The sequence below is a fragment of the Callorhinus ursinus genome, unplaced genomic scaffold, assembly GCF_003265705.2.
Source record: "Callorhinus ursinus isolate GAN/ISIS: 27379988/994484 unplaced genomic scaffold, GSC_fseal_2.0 scaffold3, whole genome shotgun sequence".
Classification (NCBI taxonomy): Eukaryota; Metazoa; Chordata; class Mammalia; order Carnivora; family Otariidae; genus Callorhinus; species Callorhinus ursinus.
In genome coordinates, this window is record NW_027397065.1 from 27,976,942 (window position 1) to 28,003,707 (window position 26,766).

At 50.0% G+C, this 26,766-nt stretch overlaps 4 protein-coding genes across 13 annotated transcripts in view; 2 read left to right on the plus strand and 2 right to left on the minus strand.

Moving 5' to 3' along the window:
- Positions 1-390: 390 nt before the first annotated feature.
- On the plus strand, positions 391-4,922 carry MXD3 (MAX dimerization protein 3). 2 transcript variants are annotated; one of them, XM_025866969.2, is made up of 6 exons: positions 391-921; positions 1,205-1,310; positions 1,944-1,973; positions 2,102-2,216; positions 4,143-4,350; positions 4,426-4,922. In XM_025866969.2, the coding sequence occupies exons 1-6, from the start codon at positions 852-854 to the stop codon at positions 4,539-4,541; spliced, it is 645 nt and encodes a 214-aa protein (XP_025722754.1). In that variant the 5' UTR covers positions 391-851; the 3' UTR covers positions 4,542-4,922. The 2 variants fall into 2 exon arrangements, with proteins under 2 accessions (XP_025722754.1, XP_025722756.1); XM_025866971.2 differs by having other exon boundaries at positions 405-921; positions 4,185-4,350.
- A 242-nt stretch (positions 4,923-5,164) lies between these two features.
- Positions 5,165-8,493, minus strand: PRELID1 (PRELI domain containing 1). 2 transcript variants are annotated; one of them, XM_025866967.2, is made up of 5 exons: positions 8,246-8,493; positions 7,442-7,667; positions 6,098-6,211; positions 5,905-5,983; positions 5,165-5,669 (listed from the first exon to the last, which is right to left on the minus strand). In XM_025866967.2, the coding sequence occupies exons 1-5, from the start codon at positions 8,335-8,337 to the stop codon at positions 5,521-5,523; spliced, it is 660 nt and encodes a 219-aa protein (XP_025722752.1). In that variant the 5' UTR covers positions 8,338-8,493; the 3' UTR covers positions 5,165-5,520. The 2 variants fall into 2 exon arrangements, with proteins under 2 accessions (XP_025722752.1, XP_025722753.1); XM_025866968.2 differs by having other exon boundaries at positions 8,158-8,290.
- Positions 8,494-8,623: 130 nt separating this feature from the next.
- On the plus strand, positions 8,624-13,663 carry RAB24 (RAB24, member RAS oncogene family). Of its 4 annotated transcripts, XR_003207025.2 has the most exons (9): positions 8,959-9,100; positions 9,184-9,252; positions 9,465-9,543; positions 9,654-9,721; positions 9,798-9,897; positions 10,117-10,167; positions 10,307-10,369; positions 13,143-13,330; positions 13,482-13,663. XR_003207025.2 is itself a non-coding variant. In XM_025866974.2 (8 exons), exons 1-8 carry the CDS (start codon positions 8,984-8,986, stop codon positions 10,465-10,467), a joined length of 558 nt encoding a protein of 185 aa, XP_025722759.1. In that variant the 5' UTR covers positions 8,624-8,983; the 3' UTR covers positions 10,468-10,851. The 4 variants fall into 4 exon arrangements, 3 of the variants coding, with proteins under 3 accessions (XP_025722759.1, XP_025722757.1, XP_025722758.1); XM_025866974.2 differs by lacking the exons at positions 13,143-13,330; positions 13,482-13,663 and adding an exon at positions 10,457-10,851 and having other exon boundaries at positions 8,624-9,100; XM_025866972.2 differs by lacking the exons at positions 13,143-13,330; positions 13,482-13,663 and adding an exon at positions 10,489-10,851 and having other exon boundaries at positions 8,627-9,100.
- NSD1 (nuclear receptor binding SET domain protein 1) overlaps positions 12,064-26,766 on the minus strand; it is a 148,071-nt gene continuing 133,368 nt past the window's right edge. For all 5 annotated transcript variants that reach the window (XM_025866964.2, XM_073889549.1, XM_025866963.2 and 2 more), the window contains 5 exons: positions 26,156-26,272; positions 24,953-25,094; positions 22,495-22,601; positions 20,275-20,479; positions 12,064-18,474 (listed from right to left, as the gene is read on the minus strand). In XM_025866964.2, coding sequence (XP_025722749.1) covers positions 16,844-18,474; positions 20,275-20,479; positions 22,495-22,601; positions 24,953-25,094; positions 26,156-26,272 — 2,202 coding nt within the window. In that variant the 3' untranslated portion in view covers positions 12,064-16,843. The remainder of the gene's footprint in view (positions 18,475-20,274; positions 20,480-22,494; positions 22,602-24,952; positions 25,095-26,155; positions 26,273-26,766) is intronic.

A 26,766-nucleotide genomic window follows, 5' to 3' on the forward strand; every position in this document is an offset into this window, starting at 1 on the left:
GCTTCCCTGCAGACGAGGAGGAGGAGGAGCCAGGAGACTATTCCCCTTCGCCACAACAGGAAGCTGCGGCCCAGCGGGGGCGTAGGGGTGCAGATGGCAGGAGAGCGAGAGCACGGACCCTCAAGCATAGGAGCTGGATCTGCGCCCCCTCCCCCGGCGCCTGCGCACTGCAGCTCTGTTCCCCGCCCAACGCCGCCCCGCCCCGCCCCTATTGCCCGGGTTTTCAAATTTGAAACCTGCTCCTTTTCCCGCCTGAACATGTTGACCAGCGGAGGGAGAGGGCGGGGCTGCACACCGCCAATAGTGCTTCAGAAGCTCCCCGGCCCCGCCCCGAAGGTGACGGCAGCGAGCCGCAGGAGGCAGCGGGCGAATAGGCGAGGGTGCCCGCCGGCCCCGCCTCTGCGGCGCCCACGTGCAGCGACCGAGCTGGGGCCTCCCGGACACCCAGGGCCCCCAGAGTACCATTTTAGGTGCAGAGCCTTCGCTATCAGCTTGGGGCTGGAAACTGGGGCCCTGATATACTAAGCAGTCGGCCCGGGGTCGTTGAGTGAAATGGGCGAGACGTGGCCCCCTTCAGCCCGGGAATTCACTCAAAGGCTGGGCCTGGAATCGGCGCCCGTAGCAGCTCCGGGAGTCTGAGTGGGGGCAGGCTCGTGGAGGTGGTCTGCTGTTCCCTGGCCCCTTTTCGAGGGGGCGGGGCCAAGGGCTGGGCCGTCCCGGGGGCGGGGTGTCCCAGGGGCGGGGCCGGGCCCCTGTGTTTGTTGCACCGTGTCAGTTACATTGTAACAAAAGTGGTGCAGCCGCTCTTCGGGCCAGCACCCTAGGCCCGCTGGCTGCCAGCTGTCGCCGACATGGAACCCGTGGCCAGCAATATCCAGGTCCTGCTGCAGGCGGCGGAGTTCCTAGAGCGCCGTGAGAGAGGTGAGGAAGAACTCTTGGCCAGACTCCAGACGGCAACCTCGCTGACACAGGCCTAGGCTGGACTTGGCTCCCAACAAGAAGGATGCATGCATGGCTTTAGGCAGTAGCCCCGGGGCACCCCGCCCTCAACTTGTGTGTGCGGGGGAGGGATCCCTGGGCTGTCGGACTGGGAGGGGTTGGGGAAATGGCCCTGGCGCCAAAAGCCCTTCCCTGACTGTGCCTTGCCAGGGGCGCCTGCTGGGACCAGCCCCAGCCTGAAGTGGGCTGGGGCTCTCTCTGGCAGAAGCCGAGCATGGCTACGCGTCCCTGTGCCCGCACCGCAGTCCAGGCCCAGTCTACAGGAGGAGGAAGCGATCCCCCCAAGCTTCTGGCGCGCTGGACAGTGGGCGGTGAGGAGGGCTGAGGATGGTGGGGGCGGGATGGGTGCCATCCCTCATGGGGCCTCACCTTTGCCCACTTCCTCCTTGTTGCTTGTATCTTCTGGGCCAGATCCCCTACTCTGGAGGCAATTCAGACCTCTCCTGCCATCTCCTCACTCCCCTCTGTTCATTCAGGGACTGTTTCTTGAGCACCCCTGATGTGTCAGAAACTATAAACGAGACTTTAGGGTCCTCCTTCCATTCACACTCCTGCAGTCCGCGTCTCGACTCGATTTCCCTCACAGACTTTTCTCTTTTTCTCAACCCTTTGCACATGCTAATCCCTCCACTTTTAATGCCTCCCCCTCCACTACCCCACTTTGGGTAGCATGTTTCTGGCCCAGCTCAACTGTGACCTCTGTCCAGGAAGCCCTTCCTGACTGCTGGTAGGGGGCCTCGTTTGGACCCCACAACCACCTGGGCAGGCCTCTCAGCATTTGGCCCAGTTTCTCTGCCTCTTCCTGCGGACTCCAGTGCTCAAGGCTGGCACAAGGTTCCCGCATTAGGCTAGTTTGGGGCCCACATCTATAGTGGATTTTAAGCCCCTGGGACTGAGGGTGTGGGTAGTAGCTGACGCCCCCTCATCCTCCCTGGCATTGGCAGGTCTGTGCACAACGAGCTGGAGAAACGCAGGTGAGTCCCAGCTTTGCCCTGACAGCACTGGGCCCCAGGAACCATCTCCCTCTGGCCTTCCCTCCCTTGCCGTCCCTCCGGCCAGCAAGGCTGGGCTGGCACTGCCCTCCAGACTCCTTCCCCCGCAGGAGGGCCCAGCTGAAGCGGTGCCTAGAGCAGCTAAAACAGCAGATGCCCCTGGGGGCTGACTGCGCCCGCTACACCACATTGAGCCTTCTGCGCTGGGCCAGGATGCACATCCAGGTAAGGAGCTACCACTGCGCCCTGCGGCCAGCCTGCCCAAACCTGTGAGAGGTATAGTAGAGGGGCTGAGTGGAACTGCGGGGAGAGGCCCGAGGTCACCGCCCAGGAGTTCTCTATGCTTTTAGCTTCCATTTGTGCTAAGTAGGAAGAAAAGCAGAAGACAACTCAAGAGGACTGTTCTGAGGCTTGAGTGAGTTTGCCCAGTAAACATTCATGGTTATTATAGCTATTATCAATTCAGTCCTAACTGGCAAGTCAGCCTTTCTGGACTTGGTTTCCCCCTCTGTACAGAAGGGCATGGCTGTTGAAAACATTCTGATGTGTCATGTGTTGGGGTCCCTAGGACTGCAGAGGTTTCCACTCTCCCATCCCCCCAAGGCCTCCTGTTCTGAGCTATCTATTCTGATGCCATTTGGGGAGGCAGTTCCAGAGGCCAGGAGAAGGAAGCCAGTCACCCCTCCTCCCAGCACCCTTCTGCTACCTGGGCTAAGCTCAGTGCCTCCTGGTGGACAGGAGTGAGGTAGCTGACTCAGATTGGGGGGAGGGGGGCAGCAGCCCTAGAAGTGGCCTCAGAAACAATAGAGGCCTTTTCCTGCCCTCCTGGCCCTTTTTGCAGAGGAAGAAATGGGGGCACAGCCAGGCCAAGGACTGAGCAGCACAGCTAATGAGAGAGTCATAACCCAGGCCCAAGTCCCCTGACTTGCTGTTTCCTTTGACAAGTGTTTATTGAGCACCTCTTCTAGGCACCGGGCGTTGTGGTAGACAGTCCATGTGCTATGCAGCAAATAAATCACAGTGCAGGGACTGTGAGCTCTGCCCCATGGTGCCTGCAACCCCTCATCGTGCTGAAGAACACCCTGGCCTGGTAGCAGGCCCGTTTCTCACATGGAGCTTGCCTGGCCTGGTTCTTGGAGGGATGATGTGTGCCCCTTGGGTGCTGGCTGGCCCATGGGCAGGACCTGGGGATTGCTCCTTCCTAAGCCTATCACCACCCCTCTCCTGGACTCCCTGGCCTCCTGTGAGCTCTCGTCCAACTTGCCCTGGAATATAATTTGGGGCACATAGATCTGTCCAGGTCTGTTTCCTGCTGGAAACCTTCCATGGCTCCTGACAAGACAGTCTCAGTTCCTTCCTTCCTGTAAAACTGTAGGCCCTTCTCAGCCCAGGCCTTGCCACTGGTCTGATTTTGGTCTATCTTCTCATGCCCATGCCCTACCAGAAAAGCTGAATTCTCCATGATCTTCCCAGTTTCCCTCTGCTTGGATGCTGCTGCTTGCCCCATCTTTGTGTAGGCAGCTCTTACTCATCCTTCTACACCCAGTACAAATGTCCCCTTGCTCAGTTCTCCCTTTCTTGTTGACTGAATGCAGGCTTCTGCCTGCGAGGGCTCTGGTGGGAGAACCCTTGGCCCTCCAGTCCCTGGACCGCAGGCTGGCAGAGCTGGAGGGGGATTAATGCTAAAAGCTCCAGGGTTCCTGGGAGGGTCTTGACCAGGAGTTACAAACTGGTAGGCTTTGTTTGGTGTGTAGTTTTCTAAAAATTTAAAATTAGCTGGCAGCACATAAAAGGACATTTGACATTAAAAAGTCTGACTTCCAGCTTTTCTTAAAGAAGTTGGGCCACGTGGCAGCACCAGGCCCGTCTGCATGTGGCCGCCCCCTTGAGCCGTAGTGCGTGCTCACCGCCATGCCACAGGCCTCCCCCGTCCCTGCTGCTTGCGGCAGACAGACCCACGTCCCTTGACTAGGCCCTGACGGCCTTTTGAGATTGTGGCGCCATCCCCAGCCCAACACAGCGTGCTCCCTGGGCATTTACGTGAGCCGGAGGGCAGGGAGGCTGGCTTCCCCAAGGATGTGGGAGCAAGCCCCTGGGGCCCAGATGCGGACTGCAGCAGGCAGTGACCAATGCCCGGGCCGTCGCTGGCAGTGCTGTGCTGAGCCCGGGCCCTCGCCCCCTTGGGACCCGCAGAAGCTGGAGGCGCAGGAGCGACAGGCGCGGCGGCTGAAGGAGAAGCTGCGCAGCAAGCGGCAGAGCCTGCGGCGGCAGCTGGAGCGGCTCCGGGGGCCGGCGGGGCCGCGGGCACACAGCCTGGACTCTTCGGGCCTCTCCTCCGAGCGCTCGGACTCGGACCGAGGTGAGTGCCCCGAAAGCCAACGGGTCGCGTGGGCTGAGCGGGCTGCGGCCCCTGACCAGCGGCCTCCCTGTGCAGAGGAGGCAGACGTGGACGTGGAGAGCCTGGCGTCCGGGGCCGAGGCCGAGCTGCCGTGGGGCTTCGGCGCGGGCCGGGAGCACAGCTACTCCCACGGCTGCAGCAGCTGGCTGTGACCTGCATGGCGCCGGCCACCCGCCCGCCCGCCGCCCTCGGCTCGGAGGTCGGAGCCTGCCGCAAGCCTCAGGGGCTGCCTGCAACGGACTGAAAGGACCCTTCCGTGGGAACAGGTGCGGGCCTCCCCCGACCCCCCGTCCCCCCCTCACCCCGCCGCTGGGTGCCGGCCGGCCCTCCTAGGGGAGGGCTTGCCCGTGCTTCCCCCGCGGCCTGCAGGGCAGGCAGCTTGCGCCCGGGCCACCCTTCCAGGCCTTTCTTGTAGCACTTGGCTTTGCTGTCCCCACAGGGGGCAGGAAGCCTCTTGGGCCCTCACGTTCCTTCCTAGAGAAGGCCCCCAGATACTGGACAGTATTCGCATTAAATTTAAGCCTCTTTGCTAACTTCCTGTCCGTGGTCTTGCCTGATGAAAATGGGGAACTCTCAGGCACGGACAAACTGGAAAAGAGGAAATGAGATCATAGCCGTGACCGACACGGATCGTTCACCGTACCAGGCAGTGTCCCTCTACGCCTCACAGCTGGGGGCTGTCTGGCCCCGCTTCACAGGTGGCACCGAGGCTGAGTACGAGACTTGCTTGAGGCCCAAAGCCAGGAAAGCATGCAGTCAAGATTCTAACTAAAGCTTTCTGACTCTAAGAACTATTTATTGAGTGCCTGTTATGTGCCAGATGCTGTTCCAGGTACCTGAGACACATCAGAGAATGCAACAAAGGCCCCTGCCCTCGCGGAGCTTACAGTCTAGGCTTCCTCCCCCTGCACGCTGTGCCCCTGAGCGAGCCACCGCCCCTCCCTGGGCCTGTCCATGGCTCCGCGCCAAAAGGGACACCCAGCCCCCACCACCCCCCCCCCCCCCCCCCCCCCCCCCCCCACAGAGTAGAAAGGGCTGGAAGTTGAGTTTTACTAGTAAAGTACGAGGAGGAAGGGCAGAGGGACTAGAGCCAGGCGGTCAGGTGTCCCACCGCCCCGGGGCCTGGGCTGGCTACACGAAGTGCTGCCGCTGTTGCTGCTGCTTGCTGGCCGCCTTGCTGGCCAGGTCCTTGGCCTTCTCTGTAGCTGCCAGTGCCGTCTCCTTGGCCTTCTCCTTGGCTTCCTTGGCTGTCTCAACGAGGGTTTTGGAAGGGGACTCCCCTGCAGCAAATGGCAGGGGCTGGCTTCAGAAGACACCAAGATGACCCACCTCAACACCCCTCCTCCCCGACACTCCCCCTCTTTGGGCCAGGCCCCGTCCAAAGGGTGGCATTTGCCCCAGGGTACAGATGAGGGGTCCCAGGCTTAGAGTGGGGTGGTGACAGCTGTGGACTCCACACCTGGCAGGGCCACTAGGCCTGGACCCCAGCCTCTTTTTGTGCCCAGAGCCCCTCACCTTGAAGCTTGGCCAAGATGTACTCAAAGCCCTTCATAGTCTTGGTCACGTTGCTTTTGAACCGGGCAAGACCAAATTCCTGGCAAAAGAAGAAAAGGGGGAAAGATTCTGAGCTTCCTACTGACCCCTAGCCCAGCCTCCATACCAGATACCTAGGGTCCCAAAGCCCCAGCACCCCCACAATGCTGCTCACCTGGACAGCTCTGGAGACACCAAATAAGCTAGAGGAGACCCAGGCTTCCCGGCGGATTTCGGTCCAGCCGCTGTTATCAGAGTTCACACAGTAAACACATCGTTCCTCCACCACCTGTGCAGGGAGTCAGGCCAACCACAATCGTGTGGGAGTCTTTCACTTTATCCATTTCCACATAAATTGGATCCCCTGCCTCTTTTTCACAGGGTAGGGCAATCAAGTGAAAAATCCACTTCCTTCCCTTACTGTATTCCCAACCTTCATTTCAGGAAGAGAGCAAGAACATAAAAAAGGCCATTCAGCTCTCTCAAACCTCTCCTCCGACCCTTTCAACTAAGGCATATAGACTTGAGATCAGTAGAGTGTATGCCAGCTCCAACCTGGCCCTGGACTTTGTTTGGAAGTTTTCTGTGCAGTGCTTTTAGCCTGCCTTCCACCTACTGCAGTGCCTAAGCTCCCTGGCAGGCGAAATGAAAATGGAAATCTGGCCAGTGTCACAGCTCTCATTATCTGACGAGTGAACCAGTACTTCCAAGAGCAACACTTAAAAGACATGTCTCACAGCTGGATCACTATCTTCGTAATTTATAAAAACAGATTATGCCCTTAGGGTAGTCAGCTGTGAAGCCTTCGGAAAACTCTGGGGCAGAACATCAAGGTGCCTGCTCACTCTGTGACCTTGCAGGGCACTTCCTCTCTCGGAACCTCACTTCCCTCTTTGCACAATAGAGAGTAATACCTAGCTCCCAGAGCCACTGTGAAGAAGTTAGCTGAGAAAAAGAATGACAGCTCCCTGAAAACTTTTAGAGTATTCACACGTGAGAAGATACTGTAGGATGTTCCTTTAACCAAGGGTTTTACAGCTCTCTTATAGGCAAGAAATCAAAAGGTATATGAACCTCTCCCCCCAAAATCTCAGGCAAAAACCCATTATGTAAGACAGATAAAGTGGAACTCCTTTAATCATCATGGGGCAAGGGGCCCAGATCCTCTCCCCTCTGAGGCACAAAGAAACTGCTTATGGCTTGATAGACTCCTGTTTGAAAAATCACTGCCTCCTTCCCTCAGCATCACTTCTTTGGGCCCACACTCTATGGGTGGCAGGCACAGTGAGGGTGCTCTGTATTTAGAGCTTGGGACAAATCTGTAAAACAAGTACCCCTCCCCCACAGTATGAATCAGTTAAAAGACTAACTGGCTGAAAAAAATCATCTGAGTTTACACTCTAGATCTAGCACTCCCCAGTAACCCAAATCTGCCTCAGACAACAGAAGTTCCTTCATGGCTTCCTAGCCACATGTACCTGGAGCTACTTTTGGGGGACCAAGGGGAGAGTAGTCTCACCATCAGCCGGGCGTGGTTGATGTTCCAAGTGAAGGTGGTCATGGTCTGGTTTTGCGGGTCCACAATAGAATCCTCCAGGATGTACACCGAGTGAGCAACATTGGCAGGAAACAGTCGCTCGGCCCAGCGGGGCATCCTGTTGGTCTTGGTCAGGAGACGCCGGGACAGGAGTTTCTGGTCAGGGGTCACCTCCCGGTGCACTATGTCTTCCGTCAAGACATGTTTGCTGCAAGTATCAGAATGAAGGTGACCCTCGGGGGCATGCCGCTGAAAGACTGCCTGTTGGGGTTCCCCTATGGAGCCTCCCGGCCCAGAATGCCGATGCCTTCCCTAAACTTGCACCGGTAAGTAGTGTGGCTCACACCTCAACTAGAGTCCCTTGCGACTATCCGAGGGCAGACTCCAACTCCCGGCCTCTTGCTGACCGGATTCCAGCGGGGGCTGGACCTCATGATTTATTACACCAGTGGAGAACACCACAGGCAGAGGAGTAGGCCAGCGCCGGGACTTCCAACCCCAAGATCCCTCCCAACTGCTGTGCCGCCGCCTCTTCCTGTCTCACCACCCCGAAATGAGAGAACCTTGGACTAGAGCCTCAAGTAAACCACCGCCCAGGCCCAGCCTCCTTCCACTACCTTGCAGGCCTGGCCTGGCCGCTTTTCGGATAGGGTCTTCTTACCCTAAAGAAGGCCACAACGGTTCCGACGATGCCCTACCTCGGACTCGATGTCGAGTCTCTCCCGGCCCCACACTTCGATCTCCAAACAGCGAGGGGGGAGGATTGCTCTTTCCAGGACCACATACCTATAGGGATTCGGGTACCGCTGCCAGAAGGCAGCGAACACTTGGTCCCAGGAACTCCGGAGCACGCTCTGGCCCAGGAAATACTTCACCATCGTCCCGGCAGGGGCGGACTCAACACCCGCGCAGCATCAGGGGTGCGATGCTCGTGGGGGCACACGGAGGCCGGACCGGGGCTCGCCGCACGCCCGCCAGACTCGCAGCTCACTCACCACCGCGCCGCACCCAAGGAGCCGCCGCCGCCATGAGGAGTTGTCGGGCCGCGCGCGCAACTTCCGGCGCAGGGGCGCCGTACCCACCACTTCCGGCGCCCGCGCACGTGACCCCGCGGCCCCGCCCCTCGCCCTTTACCACCCCCCCCCCACCCGCGGGAGTCGCGGCGCTGCGGGTTGGACCCAGGTTGAAGGGGCCCCTAGGTTCCGTGGGGAGTCCGTGCCGGAGCGACGCCTGAGGCCTGCGAGCGAACTGGGCGGCGGCATGCGGCGCCGCTGAGGGTGCTGCCGCGCGCGGTCCCAGGCCGCCCTGAGTCCTGAGCTATTCGAAGGAGGAGCAGCGCCTGGGGCCGAGGAGCGGGGCAGACGCGGACGCTGCCGGAGCTCCAGCCGACGCGGCGTCTCCGGTCGTAGGTTGGCGCTTTGGGGTCGGGGACTGAAGCTTGGGCGCTGCCTGCCCAAGCGGAGATCCGGGTTTGCCTCCCGCCCCCGCTCAGGACCCTGACGCGGGTGAGGCGGCCCCGGGAGCATGAGCGGGCAGCGCGTGGACGTCAAGGTGGTGATGCTGGGCAAGGAGTACGTGGGCAAAACGAGCCTGGTGGAACGATACGTGCACGACCGCTTCCTGGTGGGGCCCTATCAGAATGTGAGTGCGCCGCGCGGGGCCCGGTACGGGTGGGAGGGAGCTGGCCCGTACCCGCGGCCCTGATCACTTCCCCCTGATTGCAGACCATCGGGGCCGCCTTCGTGGCCAAGGTGATGTCCGTTGGAGACCGGACGGTGACTTTAGGTATTTGGGTAAGTCCCCTGGGCAAAAAGTCCTGAGAAAACCCATTCATGAGGAGGCTTAGGTTCTCCTGCCTATTACTGGCCGACTTGGGGTCTCCTAGAGGCCATTTTTCTATTCTAGACCCCAGTTTAAAAATAGGGGTCTGGAAGACGTGGTATTTAGTTTGCAATCTTGGGGAGTAGCTCGGTAACTCAGGGCTGAGCCGCCCCCTGCCCTTCAGGATACAGCAGGCTCTGAGCGCTACGAGGCCATGAGCCGAATCTACTATCGGGGCGCCAAGGCTGCCATCGTCTGCTATGGTAAGAGGGGGTTCTGGCCCGTTCCTCAAAGAAGAGGGGATGGGTGTCAGGCTGGCCTTAGAGAACGGCCCCTGATCCATGGTTGTGTTTTCTGCGTGTCCCGTGTCAAGACCTGACGGACAGCAGCAGTTTTGAGCGGGCAAAGTTCTGGGTGAAGGAACTGCGCAACCTAGAGGAGGTAAGTGCCAGACCTCACCAGGCGACCAGGGGCTGGTGGTCCATGGGAGTGACCCTGACCTTGTCTTTTGCCCCAGGGCTGTCAGATCTACCTGTGTGGCACCAAGAGTGACCTGCTGGAAGAGGACAGGCGCCGCCGCCGTGTGGACTTCCATGACGTCCAGGACTATGCAGACAGTAGCTGTTGCTCAGTTCCCTGGGGGTGGGGGAGGGAGGTGGCTGCCTGGGTGGAGCAGAGAAAATAGGGACCACCTTAGCTGCCATGGCAAGATCCCTTGGGAAGGTCTTCTGGCCTCCCTGAAGGTGTGGGGTCCATTTTTTCCCTGAACTGCTAGCCTTCCCCTTTGTATCCACCCCGATTCTCAGGTAGGAGGTTTTAGTCACTTCTCTTTACAGATATCAAAGCTCAGCTCTTTGAAACATCCAGCAAGACAGGCCAGAGTGTGGGTGAGTGCTGTCCGGGGCCTCACAGCAGAACAGGCAGGGGTGCCAGAGGAGGCAGAGAAGAGCCTAGAGGGCTGGGTTACTGGGTGATTCCAGGGTTACTGGCTTTGAGCCCTCACTGACTTGCCCTTTTTCTTGCCAGACGAGCTCTTCCAGAAAGTGGCAGAGGACTACGTCAGTGTGGCTGCCTTCCAGGTGATGACAGGTGTGTGTGCTTCCCCAGCCTCTCTGGAGACTTCCTCTAGGCCCACAGCATCTGGCCCCCTTCACGAGTTACCTGATTCCCAAACAGAATGGTGCTGAGCTGCCACCTCTCTTTGACAGAGGACAAGGGCGTGGACCTGGGCCAGAAGGCAAACCCCTACTTCTACAGCTGTTGTCATCACTGAGTCACCACCACTCACCTGGCCTAGGGGAATTAAAGGAATCCCCCCAGAAGGGCTAGACCTAGCTCCTGTCTGGGCTTGAGTGGCCGGACGTCTGAGCTACCCCCGGTCCCCAGGGCAGCAGAGGTGGCACCTGCCTGTGCTGGCCCATGGAACGGAGGCAGCATTGGGCTGACTGATGGGCATGAGGAGGGTAAAGGCTTATTTGGACCCCAGGCTCCTGCCCTGGACAGCACTTGTGTCTGCAGATTATTTAAGTGGCTTTTGATTTGTAAATAAAATCAATGCACTGTGAATCACACTCAGCCCCTCTCCCTGCTGTGTGGATTAGGTGCCAAGACACCTAGTTCTTTCTGGGGCTACCAGCTGGCCTCACTTTCTATGTTAAGGCTCCTCTCAGCTCTTATTCTTTTGGAAGCCAAGGAACTTCACTCCAGGGTTGCATCTGAGATAATGTAGAAACAAAAAGGCCTTTTCCTGTTCTTTAGGGGGGGACAAAGATAGGTGAGGGGCTGGGGCAATGCAAAGCTCACGCAAGGCAGGCACTTAAATGGTGTCCAGAGATCAAAGGGTCAAGCACTCCTACTCAGACTGGCTGGTTCTACCACTATTTCTGTCACATCTAGGTTCATGAGTCATGTCTGTGGCTCAGATCCTAAGTTTCCCAGCAACCTACTACAAGGTGGCTTAATGGAAGAAAAATTTTAAGTTTTGTAAGACAGAAAGGTCTTATAGATCCAGATTGGGATCCAATCCAGCTATCAACAGAAAAGGGACCTAAACTTGGCCTGAGTTTCCCATCTGTAAAATCAGGTGACCACTACCCAGTTCAGGGTGGCGAAGATCCTGAGCAAAAAGTAACTCTAGGACTGAATGTTTGTCTTCCCACACTATTCCCCAGAGGGCTTTCTGCTGAAGGGCATGAAGTTTAGGACTAGGTCAGAAGGAAAGACAGACTCCAAGACTCCCCCCAAAGTACATTTTTGGGTCTTAGAAGTATCAAGTGTTAGGGTGGATAGGGCTGGTACCTCCTGTTCAGCTAAAAAGCATATGGCAGCCCCTTTCCAGTACTGGAAGCCTGGCTGCTTTGCCTCTGCTTTTCCTGCCTTAGGCCTGGGCCAGGTCTTCTGCAGTACCTAGCACCTATCTCTGAAGAACTAAAAACGTGGCCAGAACGGTCAGACTCACAGAAAATGCTTTGGTTCCACTTCCTTTTTTAAAACCAATTCCTCAAAATACCCTTCCTTCATGGGTAATGGAAGCTTCCTGTATAGGGGCTGAAACTGACACCAGCTACTCCCAAAAGAAGTGAAAGACATTCTGGCAGCTGGTGGCTGCTAGGAGGAAACCCACACCACTCCTGGAGATGCTTAGAGGAGGGGCTCACCTCCACCATGTCCCCAGCCTGGGAACTATCTCAGGGGCTAGTTTCTGCTCTCACCCCAAACCCATCCTCCCTCCTGTTAAGCTACATCTCCCCACGGACAACAAACAACACACAGGGCAAGGGCCATAAGAGTAAAGTTAAACTTTACTTTACAGTAATTTTTTTCTATATACAAAGAATTACAGTACATGTTTATGGGGACTCCTACAGGGCTCCCCTCTTTTTCACTAAGAGTTTCACTTACAGCTGACAATCTATGGGGGGAGGAGGGGGCAAAAGACCAGTGATGGACCTCAGCTGACAACCCCCCCCCGCCCCTTTCTTAAAAATATATAGATCTCTATTGTCAGCTTGTTTCTTTGCCAAGACTTAGAAAGCTGCTCTTCCATGAGCTCCTGTGTGCTGCACTCACCCATCTCCAACACACGCCTCTACACGCACACACAGGCAGCACCCACCTTGGACCTGGAGACCGCCTGTTCTCTGCCCCTACCCTGGAAGTCTAAAGCACCACAACCATTCATCTCTGCTCCTACTCCTTGGGCTTATCTCCTGTCCACAAAGCTTTGCTTGACTTCCAGGGTGTTAGACCTGAAGCCCCTCAATAGCCTGATGGTTTGAAAGTCATGGGAAAGCAGCTCTAGAGAAGGGACCATGTAAGAGTTTAACATGATTTTGCTTATGCTGGTAGGAAACATTTCTCAGGCTGTGGATTTCTAATTAAAATAAACTCTTTCCACTTCCTTAAGAAATATTACCCTTAATCTTCATAAGCAATTGAGGTGCTCCCATGAGAGTGGAAGAGGTAGAGAGGGGCAGAAGGAGAACCCCACAGCTGGAGCGCTCTACCAACGGGTTCTAGGCAGTGTGGACGGAGGCTACACCAGGTGACAAGGTGACACCAGCCCTGAGAAACTCAATGGCCACCCTCGTCTGGATATAGCATCTCTTCCACCTAGGATTATGCTGACCCACTCCAGGGTCGGGTGCAGGCTTCACTGAGGCTCTGCCTTCTCCCTCTCTAATTGAGCCTCAAAGAAACCATTCTACACAAAATTTCTTCCTCCCAAACAGGAACCTGGGTTTCTCAAGTCACCAGTCCCTCAACCCTTGGCAGTGCTTATTTATACCAGAAAATTAGCACCATCATTACATTTTTTTGTGTTCAAAGCAATGATCTATTCTTATTTCAATTTGTACTACAGCAACTGCTGGCCCTGCTGCACTGGCCCTAGGAAGCTCAGCTGAGAGCTAACTGGCCACAGCCAACGAAAGTCCCATGCAGCAGCTGCCTAGCTCTAAGTGATCTGGAATGGCTAACACATGAAGCAGCCCAAGCATTATTTAGCAGGGAAAGGGGCTTGTGGCAGCTCCTTTCTTGCCATGATCTCAGGTGAGGAGACTGGGCCACTCTGACCTCCTGGTTGACAAAACCGCAAGAGGATGACAATATCCTCCGAAAAAGCCTTAGGAGAAAACCCACTTTATAGGAGCTGAGGGCAAAATCCATCCACGTTTAGTGCTTTCCTGATTCCTTTCCACAGGGGAATCTGCCAGGACCAGACTTCCTTCCTGCCATTCTGTTCTCATGATGTGACCTGGGAGTCCAGCTCCAGTGAGGAGATGCTGCTGAGCCTGGGAAAGGATCGCTGATGCACTTCGTGCCCTGACTGTAGTGTGGGGTAGAGAATGTGAAGATAAAATAATTATTTCCATCAATGCTAAAGATGCAGGTTTGGTAGTTGTTCAATTAAGAGGATCAACACAGTGACTTAAATCACCTCAAACTCAGTAACTTTTGGGGGAAGCAGACATTTAAAAACTGGGATCCTTCTGTAGCAATGACAGTTATTTTGCTATTAGAATGGGTTTACTCCAGCAGGAGAAGCAAATGAGGCTTTGAATTCAAATTTCAACAGTTTCCATCAAGTTCTTCTGACTGAACAGGGCTAGGAGATATTGGTTCTTTAGCTACCTATGAAAGCTATAACTTCCCCCTTGGAAACGTTTCCTGGGGACTGGCTTAGAGGCACTCTCTCTTGAGATCCTGATTTCCAGGCACTTGGTCAAATACCATCCTGCACAAAGATCAGGAGTTTCTAAGAGAAAAGCTTTCCTTTTAACTGCCAATTCACACCTTCTGGAGAAAAGGTCTCAATACAAGGCTCCAGGAGAGCCCCCAAGAGCTGGCAGGGTAACTGTCTCCCCATTGTCCCTCATGCAAGAGTTTCAATTTCCCAGTAGTCCTTCTAACTCTGCTTCTAATTGTATGGTAATGCTTTCTTGATATTAACAATCTGGTATCAGATGCTATCAGTGGGCCTGACAGCTGAATTTCTAGTTTCCATTCTACCTGAGAGTCTTTCAGTAACCCTCACAAAAGCCTGGATGTCCATCTAGATAAAGAACTGCCACCACCCCCCACCCTCTCCCCCAAACTAAGCACAGCTCCAAAGTTGTTTTCCCAGGCAGGTCTGGAAGGACGTTTCCAGTAAATGGTGTAGAATGGAAAGAACCAAAACAAAACCACTCATGGCCCACCTTTCCCTCACTCCTTGTCCTGTGAGACATATCCAGAGCGGCTGTCAAGTCAATTACCTACCAAAGCCTACTTCAGAGAAGCTATTTCAGGATCAAACTTCTCCACTTAAATTTTTTTACATAGCCTGCACACCCCCCCCCAAATTCACAGTTTATTTCATGAAACAAAGAGCTACGGTAATTTAACACACAACATAGTGAAAGGAGATTCTGACAGTGCAGTGCGAATATCTTTTTCTGATCACAACTACAGATGACAGGAGAGAAAAGGGCACAGGACTGGCACCAAGCAAACCCTACTCATACAGCCTAAGAGATTAGGGAAAGGGACCTACTAGCTGCAGTTATATACTTATTATTCTCACACATGATAAATACTTAATATAATGAACTTTAATGTTCTGGGTGGATTTCTTTAAAAATATCTTTTCCATGGTTTAAAATTTTTTAAAAAAGAAAATAAGATGCTTTGTTTTTTCCTTTTGAACAAAGAGCTTTTCCTCTCTCATGATGTGGGAAGAGAGATAGGATGAAGAGGGGAGAACTAGGCAGGTGGAATTTACAGAGGAGATTTCGAGGTCTAAGTGGGATGCAGAGATAGGCCCCTAGACTCGGGACAGCCCTGCCCAGCCTCGTACCTCTGCCTGAGTTCAAGTGTCTCAACCCGAGACAGACTTTGGGAAATAAAAGCAAATTCTTCTTTTAATCTTTATATAAAGCGCAAATGCTTCTATAACTATTGTTCCCTCCTTAGAAGTGATGTGGATAACCTCAGTAGGAACTCAGGAGGAGGAAATTGGGACAAAATACAGAATCTTGTTGAGGGTGTAAAAGCCATAACTGAAACAGAATGGCCAGGAGACATCTGGGCCAGGAGATGGCCTGTTGGCTAAAGCTGCTGGCTAAGTTGGCAAAGCAGAGAGGTAAACACGTTTGGTCTAGGGACAAAGGAGGGGTGAGTGAATGGGAAGGAACTGGCCAAACAGCACTTCCTGTTGGCAGTTGGTGAGCTGGGTGAATGGTAGGGCAGGGTAGCACCAACAGATTTCCCAGCCCTTGGGCCCCAGCTCAGGGCAGCAGTAACAGATAATCAGCAGTTATGAGGAATCATCTCTCAGACTGGACATTGCTCTAAACACCACATCTTGCCAGTCACAGGGGAAGGGCTCTGGCCTGCCTTTGAACAAAGTCAGCAGGCAGGTGCTCTCAGTACAGAACACAGCAATTCTCAGGGATAGGGTGGTAGAATCCACCAGTGAAGGAGAGGACTCCCTCCATTCAGGTAAGAGGGCAAAGGATCAAAAGAGAAGGAATTTTCCATCAGAATCTGGCACTCTCCCTGAGCTGGTGGTAGATCTAGCCCAGAGCTTGCCAGAGATTCCCTATGTCCACTGCCCGACTCTGAAATCTGAAAGCACCTGAGTGTTTGGGGGGTGGGCATGGGGTGGGCTGATGTAAAAGGTGGAAAACTGGTAGAAAAGAAAGGTAAGCTTGCCAATTGCCTTCTTATACTTCGGGAAAGCTATGTCCTTGTAGAGCCCAGCCCCCACAACCAGCTGCTCTGCCAAGGACAGATTTTCAGACTCTGCACAGCCCAGACAGAAGCAGTAGCGGCTGCCCAGCCAACGGCTCCACTTGGCCTTGATGCAACCCCCCCACCCCCCCAACCCCACCAACAGAGACCTCCACATGAGCATGCGTGCATCACACGCACACCCAACCAGGGGACACTTACTCAACACAACCACTTCTGGGGCCATAAAGGACATTACAAAATGAGTCTGGAGCCCCAGGGCCCCTCAACTTCCTGTTATTTCCTGGTCAAAGGTTCATGAAAACAGCCTGAGAACCCAGGCAGGCATGTTAGGCTCACAGGGATCAGGTCTTATCTCTGTATCTCCTGTCAGTGACTAGCACCTGGCCTAGCACATATGAATGCTCAAGAAACCACCACTGATATCAGTTCTTCCCAAGTGTTCATCAGATGCCCTCAGTGGGGCTCTGTAGGGCTAGAGAAATAACTTCGAGAGCCCCTCTACCTTCCAACCTGATCAGTGGAATTGAATCCCATGCTTGACTCCAGAGTGGACTTTTTATTTCAAGTTACCATGTGTAAAGGTTGGAGGAAAAAGACCCAAGTCTGTCTGTCTCCTTGGCTGGGGCCCACTTGGATTTCCATACATGGTTTACACAACCACATGCCCCCACTGGCTAATGTCACAAGAGTTCTGAGTGTTGGGATATAAGGAAAGAGTAACAGTGGAAAAGTGGTGGGGTCTGTTTTTTAAGAGGGGAAAAGAAAGATGATTTCCCTTCCCCAAGAACCCTGGGGGCAGCTGGTCTGGTCATGTGACATTTACTCATATTACTTCTGTTCTGACTCTGCACACTTGTGACTGGAAGGAGCCTGGTTAAGAGCTGGAAGTGTATTTTGCTCTGGTTTAGGGTCTTGCCCTCTTCCAAGAGACCAGCAAGTCTGTGCCAATGTCTGTGTGCTCCCAGAGGACCAGCAAGATGGCGATATTGTCTGTCCAGCCACCATGGGCCAGAGCCCTGGCCCTGGTGCAGCCTTTCCCAGGGCCCAGGGACTCTGCTCTGCAGTTGCCAACTTCTTCTCTTCAGTACAGAGGGAGGATGGGGCCTTCCCAAGAGGCCTGAAGGACTGCCCACTCTTGGCAGCAAGTCCAGGTAGTTGCTGGCCTCCGGCCATCTGCTTCACCTGCTTCACCAGGCCTGGTGCTTGGCTGGGAAGCCCTGGTGTCTGCTCCAGCCCTGCAGGTGCTCTTCCTGAGGCCTGAGTTGTTGGCTCATATAAAAAAGCCTTGGCAGGGGGCTGAGAGAGAAGTCTGGCCTGGGTGAGTGATTTAACTGCTTGCCAGGAGTGCTCCGAAGGGACTGCTGCTTTACCCGGTGGCTGAAGGACAGGATCTGACACACTGCCTCTCTCTACGGCTCGCGGCATCTGCCCCAGACCTTTGCTGGCAGTCCACGAGCTTGACTCCAACACTGGCATCTTCTCATCAACCTGTGGTGTGACCTCATGAGGTGAAACAGCCCGTTCTTTCTGGTGAGGAGTTAGGTCTATGAGATCCATCACCAAAGCAGCTCTATTTTTTGATTGAGTATTCTGGTCCACGGGCCTCAGTGCTTTTTCTTTAGCTACCAGGGTCTGGACCACAGCTGATAGTACTTTTTCAGGAGGTGGGAGTCTCTGGGACAAAGAAGCATGGGATTTGTCTGGGGGCCTGTCTGAAGTCTGGGGTTTGGGACTGCTGGTGACTAGCAGTCTGTCTGGCGGTGGAAGTCTCAGGCCAGAAGGGACTGGGGTTTTCTCCAGTGACTGGGGCCTTGGGCTGGCAGCACCTATGGATTTATCCAGCCTTGGGTCAGCTGTCCCCAGAGGTCTTTCCAGTGGTTGGGACCTGACTGAGGGTGAGGAGCTTATGCCAGTCACTGAAGAGGGTTTGTCAGATAGTTGGGGTCTTGGTCCTGCCACTGCAGGTGGCCTGTCCAATGGCTTCTGGCTGGATACCAAGGATTGGGGTTTGGTCCCCGACCCAGCAAGGTCCCTGACCCTATCTACAGGCTGGGGCCTGGAGTCAGTTCTGTCAGAAGGTCTTTCAGGAAGCGGTGGCCTCTGACAAGTCCCTGCCAGAGCTTTTTTGGACAGTGACAGTGTCTGGTTGGTGTCAGCAGGCAGCTTATCCAACATTTTGGGCCCCTGAGCAGCCACTCCTGATGAATGCTCTGCCAGGTGAGTGCCTGGGCCTGGAGGCAGCGGTACTGGTGGAGGCACATACTCACGGATCTCCCCAGGTTCCAGAGGGTTGGGCCCACAGGGGTCATGCTCAGTACAAGACAAACGCCCATCCAATTTGGAGATGAAGAGCATCCCTTCCCGATGCTGCTTACAAAAGGAGCTGGGACACATCTCACAGAAGGAGGCTGCTTCCTTCCCACAGATGTCACACTGATGCCAAGGACACTCCCATTTCCCTAAAAACACAGATATGAAACACACGCTTAGGAAAACAAGCAAGGTGCATGAAATGAGTCATGGCCCTGAGCCTGGGTCAAAGGAGTGATTTCAAACTGCCACCTTCTGCAGAGAGCTCATGCCACTCACCTGACACCTCCCCTGCCCCAGAATCTGAGTATCCTCTACAACACATAAAAATAAAAGCCAAGTACAAGCAGCAACTGCGTATCAACTAAATATACAGGCAGGAGTAATTTCTTATTTCTAGGACTATTTCTAGCAAGGGGGAAAAAACCCAAAGCTCCCCTTAGATAGAATGTGAAGATACTACTTCCACAGTTTTGCAAACTCCATTTGTCTAATATAGCCTTTCAATATTCAACTCTAAAGGGATAATCTCGGCTATTTAAACTTCTGCTTATTTGGTTATATTTAGGAACAGGGAGCAGATATACAAATGTGAAAAATTGAGATTTTCTTTTGCTCAGTTTCAAATCTTGCAACTAGCACAAATTTTACCTGTACAGTCCACACAGAACCAGTGGAAAAGACCCTGACCTACGGTCTATTTGCTCCCATTTCATGACACCTGAGAGTCTCTGCCATGGATGGTGTTTTCGCCCTGGCTCATAGTTTCCAAATAAACTATGCTAGTCCTGACTCCTGGCTCCTAGTCAAGACGAGTTCCATTGCAGCCTGTGCCAGCTACAATCCTGAGCTATTGATTCTGAAACAATTCTCCTTCTCCACTTCCTGGCACTGACAAGTCATGCTGTGGCCTTGCCCTCACACTACCTCCGTTTCTATTATTTTATTTCTCTGGCAACCATACATTGAAGGAAAGCTAGTTCAGGGACAAACTCCTCTCATTCCCACCCCAAACTTTTCTCTCTGCAATTCCTGAGAGCAGGCCACTGGTGATGATTAATCTCCTCAGCTGAAGTGGCTCCCTACTGCTCTCTTGCCTCTGTCAACAAAACAGACCACCTATCCAAGTCCCCCCAAACTCTTCTAACTCCAAATCCCACTCAAAAGTTAGCAGCTTGGGCGCCTGGGTGGCTCAGTTGGTTAAACAACTGCCTTCGGCTCAGGTCATGATCCTGGAGTCCCAGGATCGAGTCCTGCATCGGGCTCCCTGCTCAGCAGGGAGTCTGCTTCTCCTTTTGACCCTCCCCCTCTCATGCTCTCTCACTCTCTTTCTCTCTTGAATAAATAAAATCTTAAAAAAAAAAAAAAAAAAGCACCTTCTCCAGCCACAAATTCCTGACACTCTATCTGCCCAAGCAGCTCTCTCATGTGTCAGCAGATGGAGCTAAATCTCCTTCGTAAGGGAGTGAGTGAAGGGAGCTCAAGGGTGTCTACTCCAGGGTATCTAGTCCACACCTCACTGACCGGAATAACCCCAAACTCCATACTGTCTCAACCTCTCTTTCTTTAGAAAGGAAACATGATTTAGTGGCCTTGAAGTCAGAAAACCTGGCTTTCAATCCAACTTCTCCATCTACATGCTCTATTGTGACAAGTCATCTCACCAAACTGGACTCTCAGTTTCCTCATCTGCATCATGGGAAGGTGAAAAGGTCTCATCTTTATGGGTTGCTGGGAGGATAAAATAACATAACATAAATGTAAATAAAGTGCTTGACATATAATGAGTAAGTTTCTGTTCCCTTCTCTATAACCTAGGATTCCAAAGCCTTTATTTCCAGAATGAGAACATGAACCATACCCCCTTCAACATTATGCATGGGAAGACCAAGGGCTCTGACAATTCTGGGAGAGAACAAAGAGCACTCTACATGGATTTTGACACCAACCTGCTGGTCGCTTGGTTAGATTTAGACAGTCAGCGTGGTAAACTTTTGGGCAGCCTGGCTTCTTACAGGAGACGAGCTGGCCAGCATCCCCACAGCTGAAACATTCATCCTCTCTCTCCTTTGTGATTTCACCCTGGGTCCTGCGCTTCCCCTGTTGCTTCTTCTTGAATTTCTTTGACTTTTCTTCTGTGGCAATGGGTTGATTCTAGAGGTCAGATATTGAGCAGTAAGCATTCTGTTGATATATTAGTTGTGTGATCTTGACCAGATTAACTATCCTCTCTGAGCCTCAGTCTCTCCTCTGGGAAGAGACAGTCCTCATAGACTATTGTAAAGATAAGAAAAAATGCAGGAAAGGCACCTCGCACATCATAGGTACCCAATAAATGGTTGCATTAATTCTAACTTTTCTATCAACTACTCCTGCCACCTGAATGAAATAAAAGAAAAATAAACTTATTTTTGTTAACACACAAGGCTAGCGTTAAAGGTAACATTACCCTTTCATTACGTTTTATTTTTGTGTTTGTCTAGGGGTGTATGTTTGTGTGTGCACACACACTTCTTTATTCAATAAACCTTCACTGGACACTTAAGAGTCACATGCTAGGAAGGCACAGAAAACTAATTCATGGTCCTTGCCCTCAATAAGCTATGTGCCCTTTATCTATATCAAATTAGGTTCATATCCACTATTCCCCAAGACAGATCCTGGTGCAGCCAAGCAGGTCTCCTCCATGATCCCTGCAGCCCACACTTGGTTACCAAACCCCATGCGTTTCATCACATCATTTATCTTGGACTAGAAACATCCAGGACCAATCTGATTATTATTATCCCTCAGTGATCTCCCATTTCTAAACTTCTGCCCTCAAATTTCTCTTTCACTGATCCATGTGTGAAATACTACCTAGATGTTAAGGATGCAAAAACTGACATCCCCAGTGAATGTAACACCATTAAACTTAGGTTAAACTCAGTTACTATTTTGATTTATAGGTAATAAACTGGACACCTTAAGGAACAAGACCATTTAACCAAATGACTAAAGAAAAAAAACTCAACAAAATATAAACATAATTTTCCTCATTTAATAAAAGAATAATTGGGGGTGTTCAACATCTCTGTGTGTTTTTGCACAAAATGATTACTCCTGGGGTGCTTGAGTGGCTCAGTCAGTTAAGCAACTGCCTTTGGCTCAGGTCACGACCCGGGGTCCTGGGATCGAGCCCCACATCGGGCTCCCGGCTCCATGGGGAGCCTGCTTCTCTCCTCTCCCTGTGCCTGCCACTCTCCCTGCTTATGCCCTCTCCCTCTCTGTCAAATAAATAAATAAAATCTTTAAGAAAAAAAATAAAAAAGATCACGCCCCCTTTCTTTAGTTATTGGTTTCTGTGCTAATTTGCATTTTTCAGTTCTTAACACTGACTTCCAAATCAAAAAAGCGTAATAGGAAATACCCAAATGGAGTCACTGTATTTTTCATCAAAATTAAACTTCAATTTTTAGTGTGCTGTAACTTAGGATAGAAAACTCTGGATGCATGTTCATCTATTATGGTCCATCCATTGTATTAAAAAATTAAGTCACTAGAGAGACGATGGTTAAAAAGACTATGTGACAGCAAGGAAAAAGATTTTATAATATTTAAGAAATGCAGGATACAGACTTGTAAGTAATTCTTTACAGAATTATAAGCCAGTTAAAATGCACATAAAAACCCAGAGAGTAAGATACAACAATGCTTATACTTTAAGATAATATTAAGGGTCCTATGTTTATCTACAAGTGTTATACTACACTTAGAATCTTAAATTCAATATTGGATTCTTTGAGATCTTTAAAAAGACAGAGAGAGAAGAGAGGGAGACACAGATACCAAGAATCTAAGAAGCTTATCAGGAAATGTGAGTGAGATGAGCTGAGACCAATAAAGACATGGGAAGTAACCTACTTTATGGATTCCTATCTTACAGCTTTTTTAGCTAGAAAAGTATCACCAATTAGAAGTCAGACTGCTCAAAAGAAATTCAACAACACCCATAGATCTGCTCTTGAATAACCAAACTGACCATCACAATGCTTAGTTAAGTGCCAGTAGCCCTACCGACAACTATCCAATGTCATTATTCCAAAGAGACATCTTAAAAAGTCAGCTATGCCACTGGTTAGGGAGGGAGGACCACACCATTATTCCCGATGGAAACATTTGGAAGGTACCTTTGGCCTTACACCCAAAAAGCCACTGCAGTTTGGGGCTCCACATTTGCAAACAGTCTTTCCATTCCCAAGACATTCTAGGTTGTAGTTGAAGGTAAGTTCAGTGCCTGCATAAAAGACCATGAAAATATTAATATCTATGGTTTTAATTACATTACTTCTGTATTAATCACAAAGGATACGGACTTGCAAGAGAACAGATTTTTCAGAGGATAGAAGGGATTTATTAACTCTAATCCCACTATATTAATGAAATACTAATACATTCGAATCCTATAATATTATTAATCAGCAAATACAACTTAGTAACAGAAAAACTTATACAGGTTAACAAGTAATATTTAAAATAACCTTTACTGTAGAGATGTTAATTATCCCAAGTTGTTTTGTGTTTCCTAATCAGATTCAAAATATATTAATTCATTACCAAAAACAAACAACAACTCACCTGTACACACTGATGTGCTAGGCACTGGGAATGCAAGTATGAAGAAAACCTGTTGATCTGTGCCAAATCTAGCAGAACTTAAGGGAGAGACAACTCAATACAGAGTAATACTAGAGAACTCTATACCACAAACTTGGGCCCTGGCTTTATATCCCTGTTACCACAGTCTAGCTGGGTGATTTGAGCCCTGAGTACATTTATTAAATGGAGAAACAACAACTGCACAAGCTTATTTAGAGAATCGGACATAATGCACACAGCAGTAATTTGTAAACTTTAAAAAAGAGATGTACAGATTTAAAGTACAAATTGTCCCCTTTCTGTCAAAAGTGCATCTTATCAAAACTAAGAGAGGAAATAAAACACACAACCATTCAAATTCAAAGCACATTAGGGAAGGCCTAACAAATACAAGAATTTTATATATATATAAAAAGAGATTAACTCTGGGTTGGGGTAATGGTTCACCATTAACGTGTAAAGTGATAATCATTTGGTCAAGATGACCAAATCTTGTAAGATTTCCTACTGCAGACTGACCTATCTTCCATCAATGAGATTAACTGATATATATAGTTTTTCATCTAATATTGGATTAATATAGATCATTATTTGTTTATTCAGCTAAGCAAATTATAAATCAGCTACCTTACATTTAGGGGTCCAAAAGGTACAAAAACTAGAATCACTCATGGCCTGGTGAGAAGTTCACACTGCAAGGAACTTGCAGGAACCAAGACTGACCAAGATAAGAGCAGGGTTCTGTCTCCCCTCTCACATTTATGGCAAAATACTGCACTGAAGGATAGATAATTCTACTCACTTTATTCCTTATCAAACAATTTATGAGTATATAACTGAATTTTCATTAATTTAATGTGCAAATAATACAACTCAACCATATACACAAATATAAGATAGCAGGATAGTTGACATAACCTACTGCTTACTCACCATCCACTATGTAAACATAACCGCACAAGGGATAAATCAGAAGGCAGTGGTGTGCATAAAGGAAAGATTCATACCATTCTAAAAAAGAGCCCAATATACAACAATCCTTGAGGTCTGCACTTATGGGGATGAAAGGCATTGGAGAAAAGAAAAACAAGGAGTATGACACATTTGGTAGAAAGTATAACAGGTATTGAAGACTACATGAAGCTGAATGAGTAAAGAGAGCAAGCTGAAAAGTTCTGATTCCATCTGTCAAGTTGGAGTTCCATAGGAACTCTGCATAGCACTGAGCTTTCTGTCTTGTTCCTCTCATTCCACCCATGCAGACTGGAAATCAAGTGAGAACAAGAACAAGGTCTGTGAATTCCCATACCATGCTACTTGAGCTAAGTGAATATGGGAAAAGAGAGAAGAAAAATTTGTGGCTAGAAATGGTAGAGAAATCTATCACCATGGACAAAGACTTAAGTTACAAGTACAGATGTACTGAAAGCAGCGAGAAGAGATAGAAGGACTGAAGTTATGGGCCTGGATAATATTTGAGTAATTAATACACAGGACACGACCCCAGGGTGGTTAGAGGTGCCAGACCCAAGAATCCAAGTAACACAGGTATATAATACCATATACTTCACAACATTTTTACAAGGAGTAAATATGAGAATATGCTTGGAGTAGTGTCTGGCAGTGGTGCCAGGGGCTGAGGGGAGAGAAAATGGGGAATTAGCATTTAATGGATACAGAGCTTCACTTGGGGAAGATGAAAGGGTTAAAGAGATGGATGGAGGTGATAGCTGAACAACAAGGTGAATGGACCTACTGCCACAAAACTGTACAATTAAAAAATGGTTAAATGATAAACTTTATGTTATGTATATTTTGCCATACCACCATCACCACCAAAAATATTCCATGCCAAGTACCACCTGGAAAGTCTTTTCTGTATTCCCAAGAGTTTGCAGACCTCATTTTGGATTACAGGACATATGGGATGTTTAGATGATAAAACCTGAAATTCCTTTCTTAGCTCCAGAATCCTTAACTGATTCTTACCTGCTTTAATGTCACTCAGGGCAAAAAGGCCAACACGGGTATCTCCATTCACAGACCATTTCTGTGTTTCACAGTTGGGCTGGCAGCAATGATTCATGAACCGAGCATAGTTTCCTTTGGGACCAGCGTCAATGATCCGGTCCTAGAATTCCAAGAGATGATGCTCATTAGATACTTCCTATATATTCTAACAAGCTAGAGTTCCTATTTGTATAATTTGATTCTCCCAGGAGTGGTTCTCAAAGTGTAGTCACTAATCTATCACTAGCACCATATCAATTATTTGTTGGAAATACAAATTCTTGGGCTGCACTTCAGATATACTAAAAGCAGAAACTCTGAGGGAGGGCCCAGCAATCCGTGTTATAACAAGCCCAGTAGGTAATTTTGATTTATGCTGAAGTTTGAGGACCACTGCCCTAGAAGCAGCAGCTTGCCCCATCCTCTCAATTTGGTGGTCCTGAACCCTGGGGCTACACATTAGAAATCAGCTAAGGAGTTTTTAATACTGATGTTGAGACCCCATCCCAAATGAAGATCTGAATATCTGGAGGTGATGATCTCACAAACCAAAGGGTTCAACTCAATAAATGTTCATGAAGTTTCACACCAGGAAAGAATTGTTATAATAGCCAATGGAAGGGGTCGGGGATTGCTAGCAGACCTTAGTATTCAGGTACAAGGAAGAATGTCAAATACACAGAAAATAAACATATTAGAATGCTGGAATTAGGAATGAGTCCCAAATATAATTCTAGGCACCAATGAAATTAAACTCATCAGCAAATTCCTATGATTGGAAAGATGACTTGGGTTCAGAAGCGGAGTTCTACAATTTATATGACCTTGTCAATGAACTAAATATTAACAAATCAGTTTCTGAATCTGTAAAATAAAAGGATGAAAGAATGATTATTTACTTGGATGGCTTCAGGTTTTAATCTAATAGGAAAAATACTAAAAGACGTAATACCCAACTTGTATAGGACAGTTCAAAAAGAATGCAAACAGTAGCTCTGCTGACTCTGGCAAGGGACGTGTGGCCAGAAATGAGCAAATTTAGCTACTCCAGAACCTCGACAAAGCAAACCCTACAAATATAAGGGAAAGACGCTGTTTTGGGCAGTGAATTACATGCCTACAAACACTATGGCTGGGACAATATCAATTTCACAATGTTATAACAATGGAAATAACACTTACTTTGTCTAGAGTAAGCATATAGAAATTAGTGATATCATGTTCTTGGGCATAACGGATTCGAGCTCTGCACTCTTCTTCATCTATTAGCTCACCCACATACTCATTCACAAATTCACCCTAGAACAAGAAATAGTTCTTAATGGCAAAAAGCACAACTGTATTCCCAGGTACACCTTATTTTTAAAAAAAATTAATGAAAATAACAATCTCCAAAGCAGTTCATGTACATGTACCTAATCAATTTAACAAAGGTTTATTCAAGAAACATAAATATGATGCTTCAACTATTTGACAATGAAAAACACCTCCTCACTCCTATCACTGTCACCAGGAGAAAGACTGGGAATGGACATTAAAGATCAACCAACATGGAAGTAAGTAAACTAGGGCTCCATTAAAATAGTCAAGGGGTTGAAAAAATAATTTTACATGTATATAATTTAGTAATATTATAGTCTTATATGATACAAACACTCTCTCATCTCAAATGATGAGATAATATAAATCCCTTGAACTGCCCCAAAACCTGAAAGTCAATTTCCATAAACTATGTTCCTTTTCCTTGGAATATACCCTGCCTGCTGCCCTTCCACATTTATAATACTGTCCTC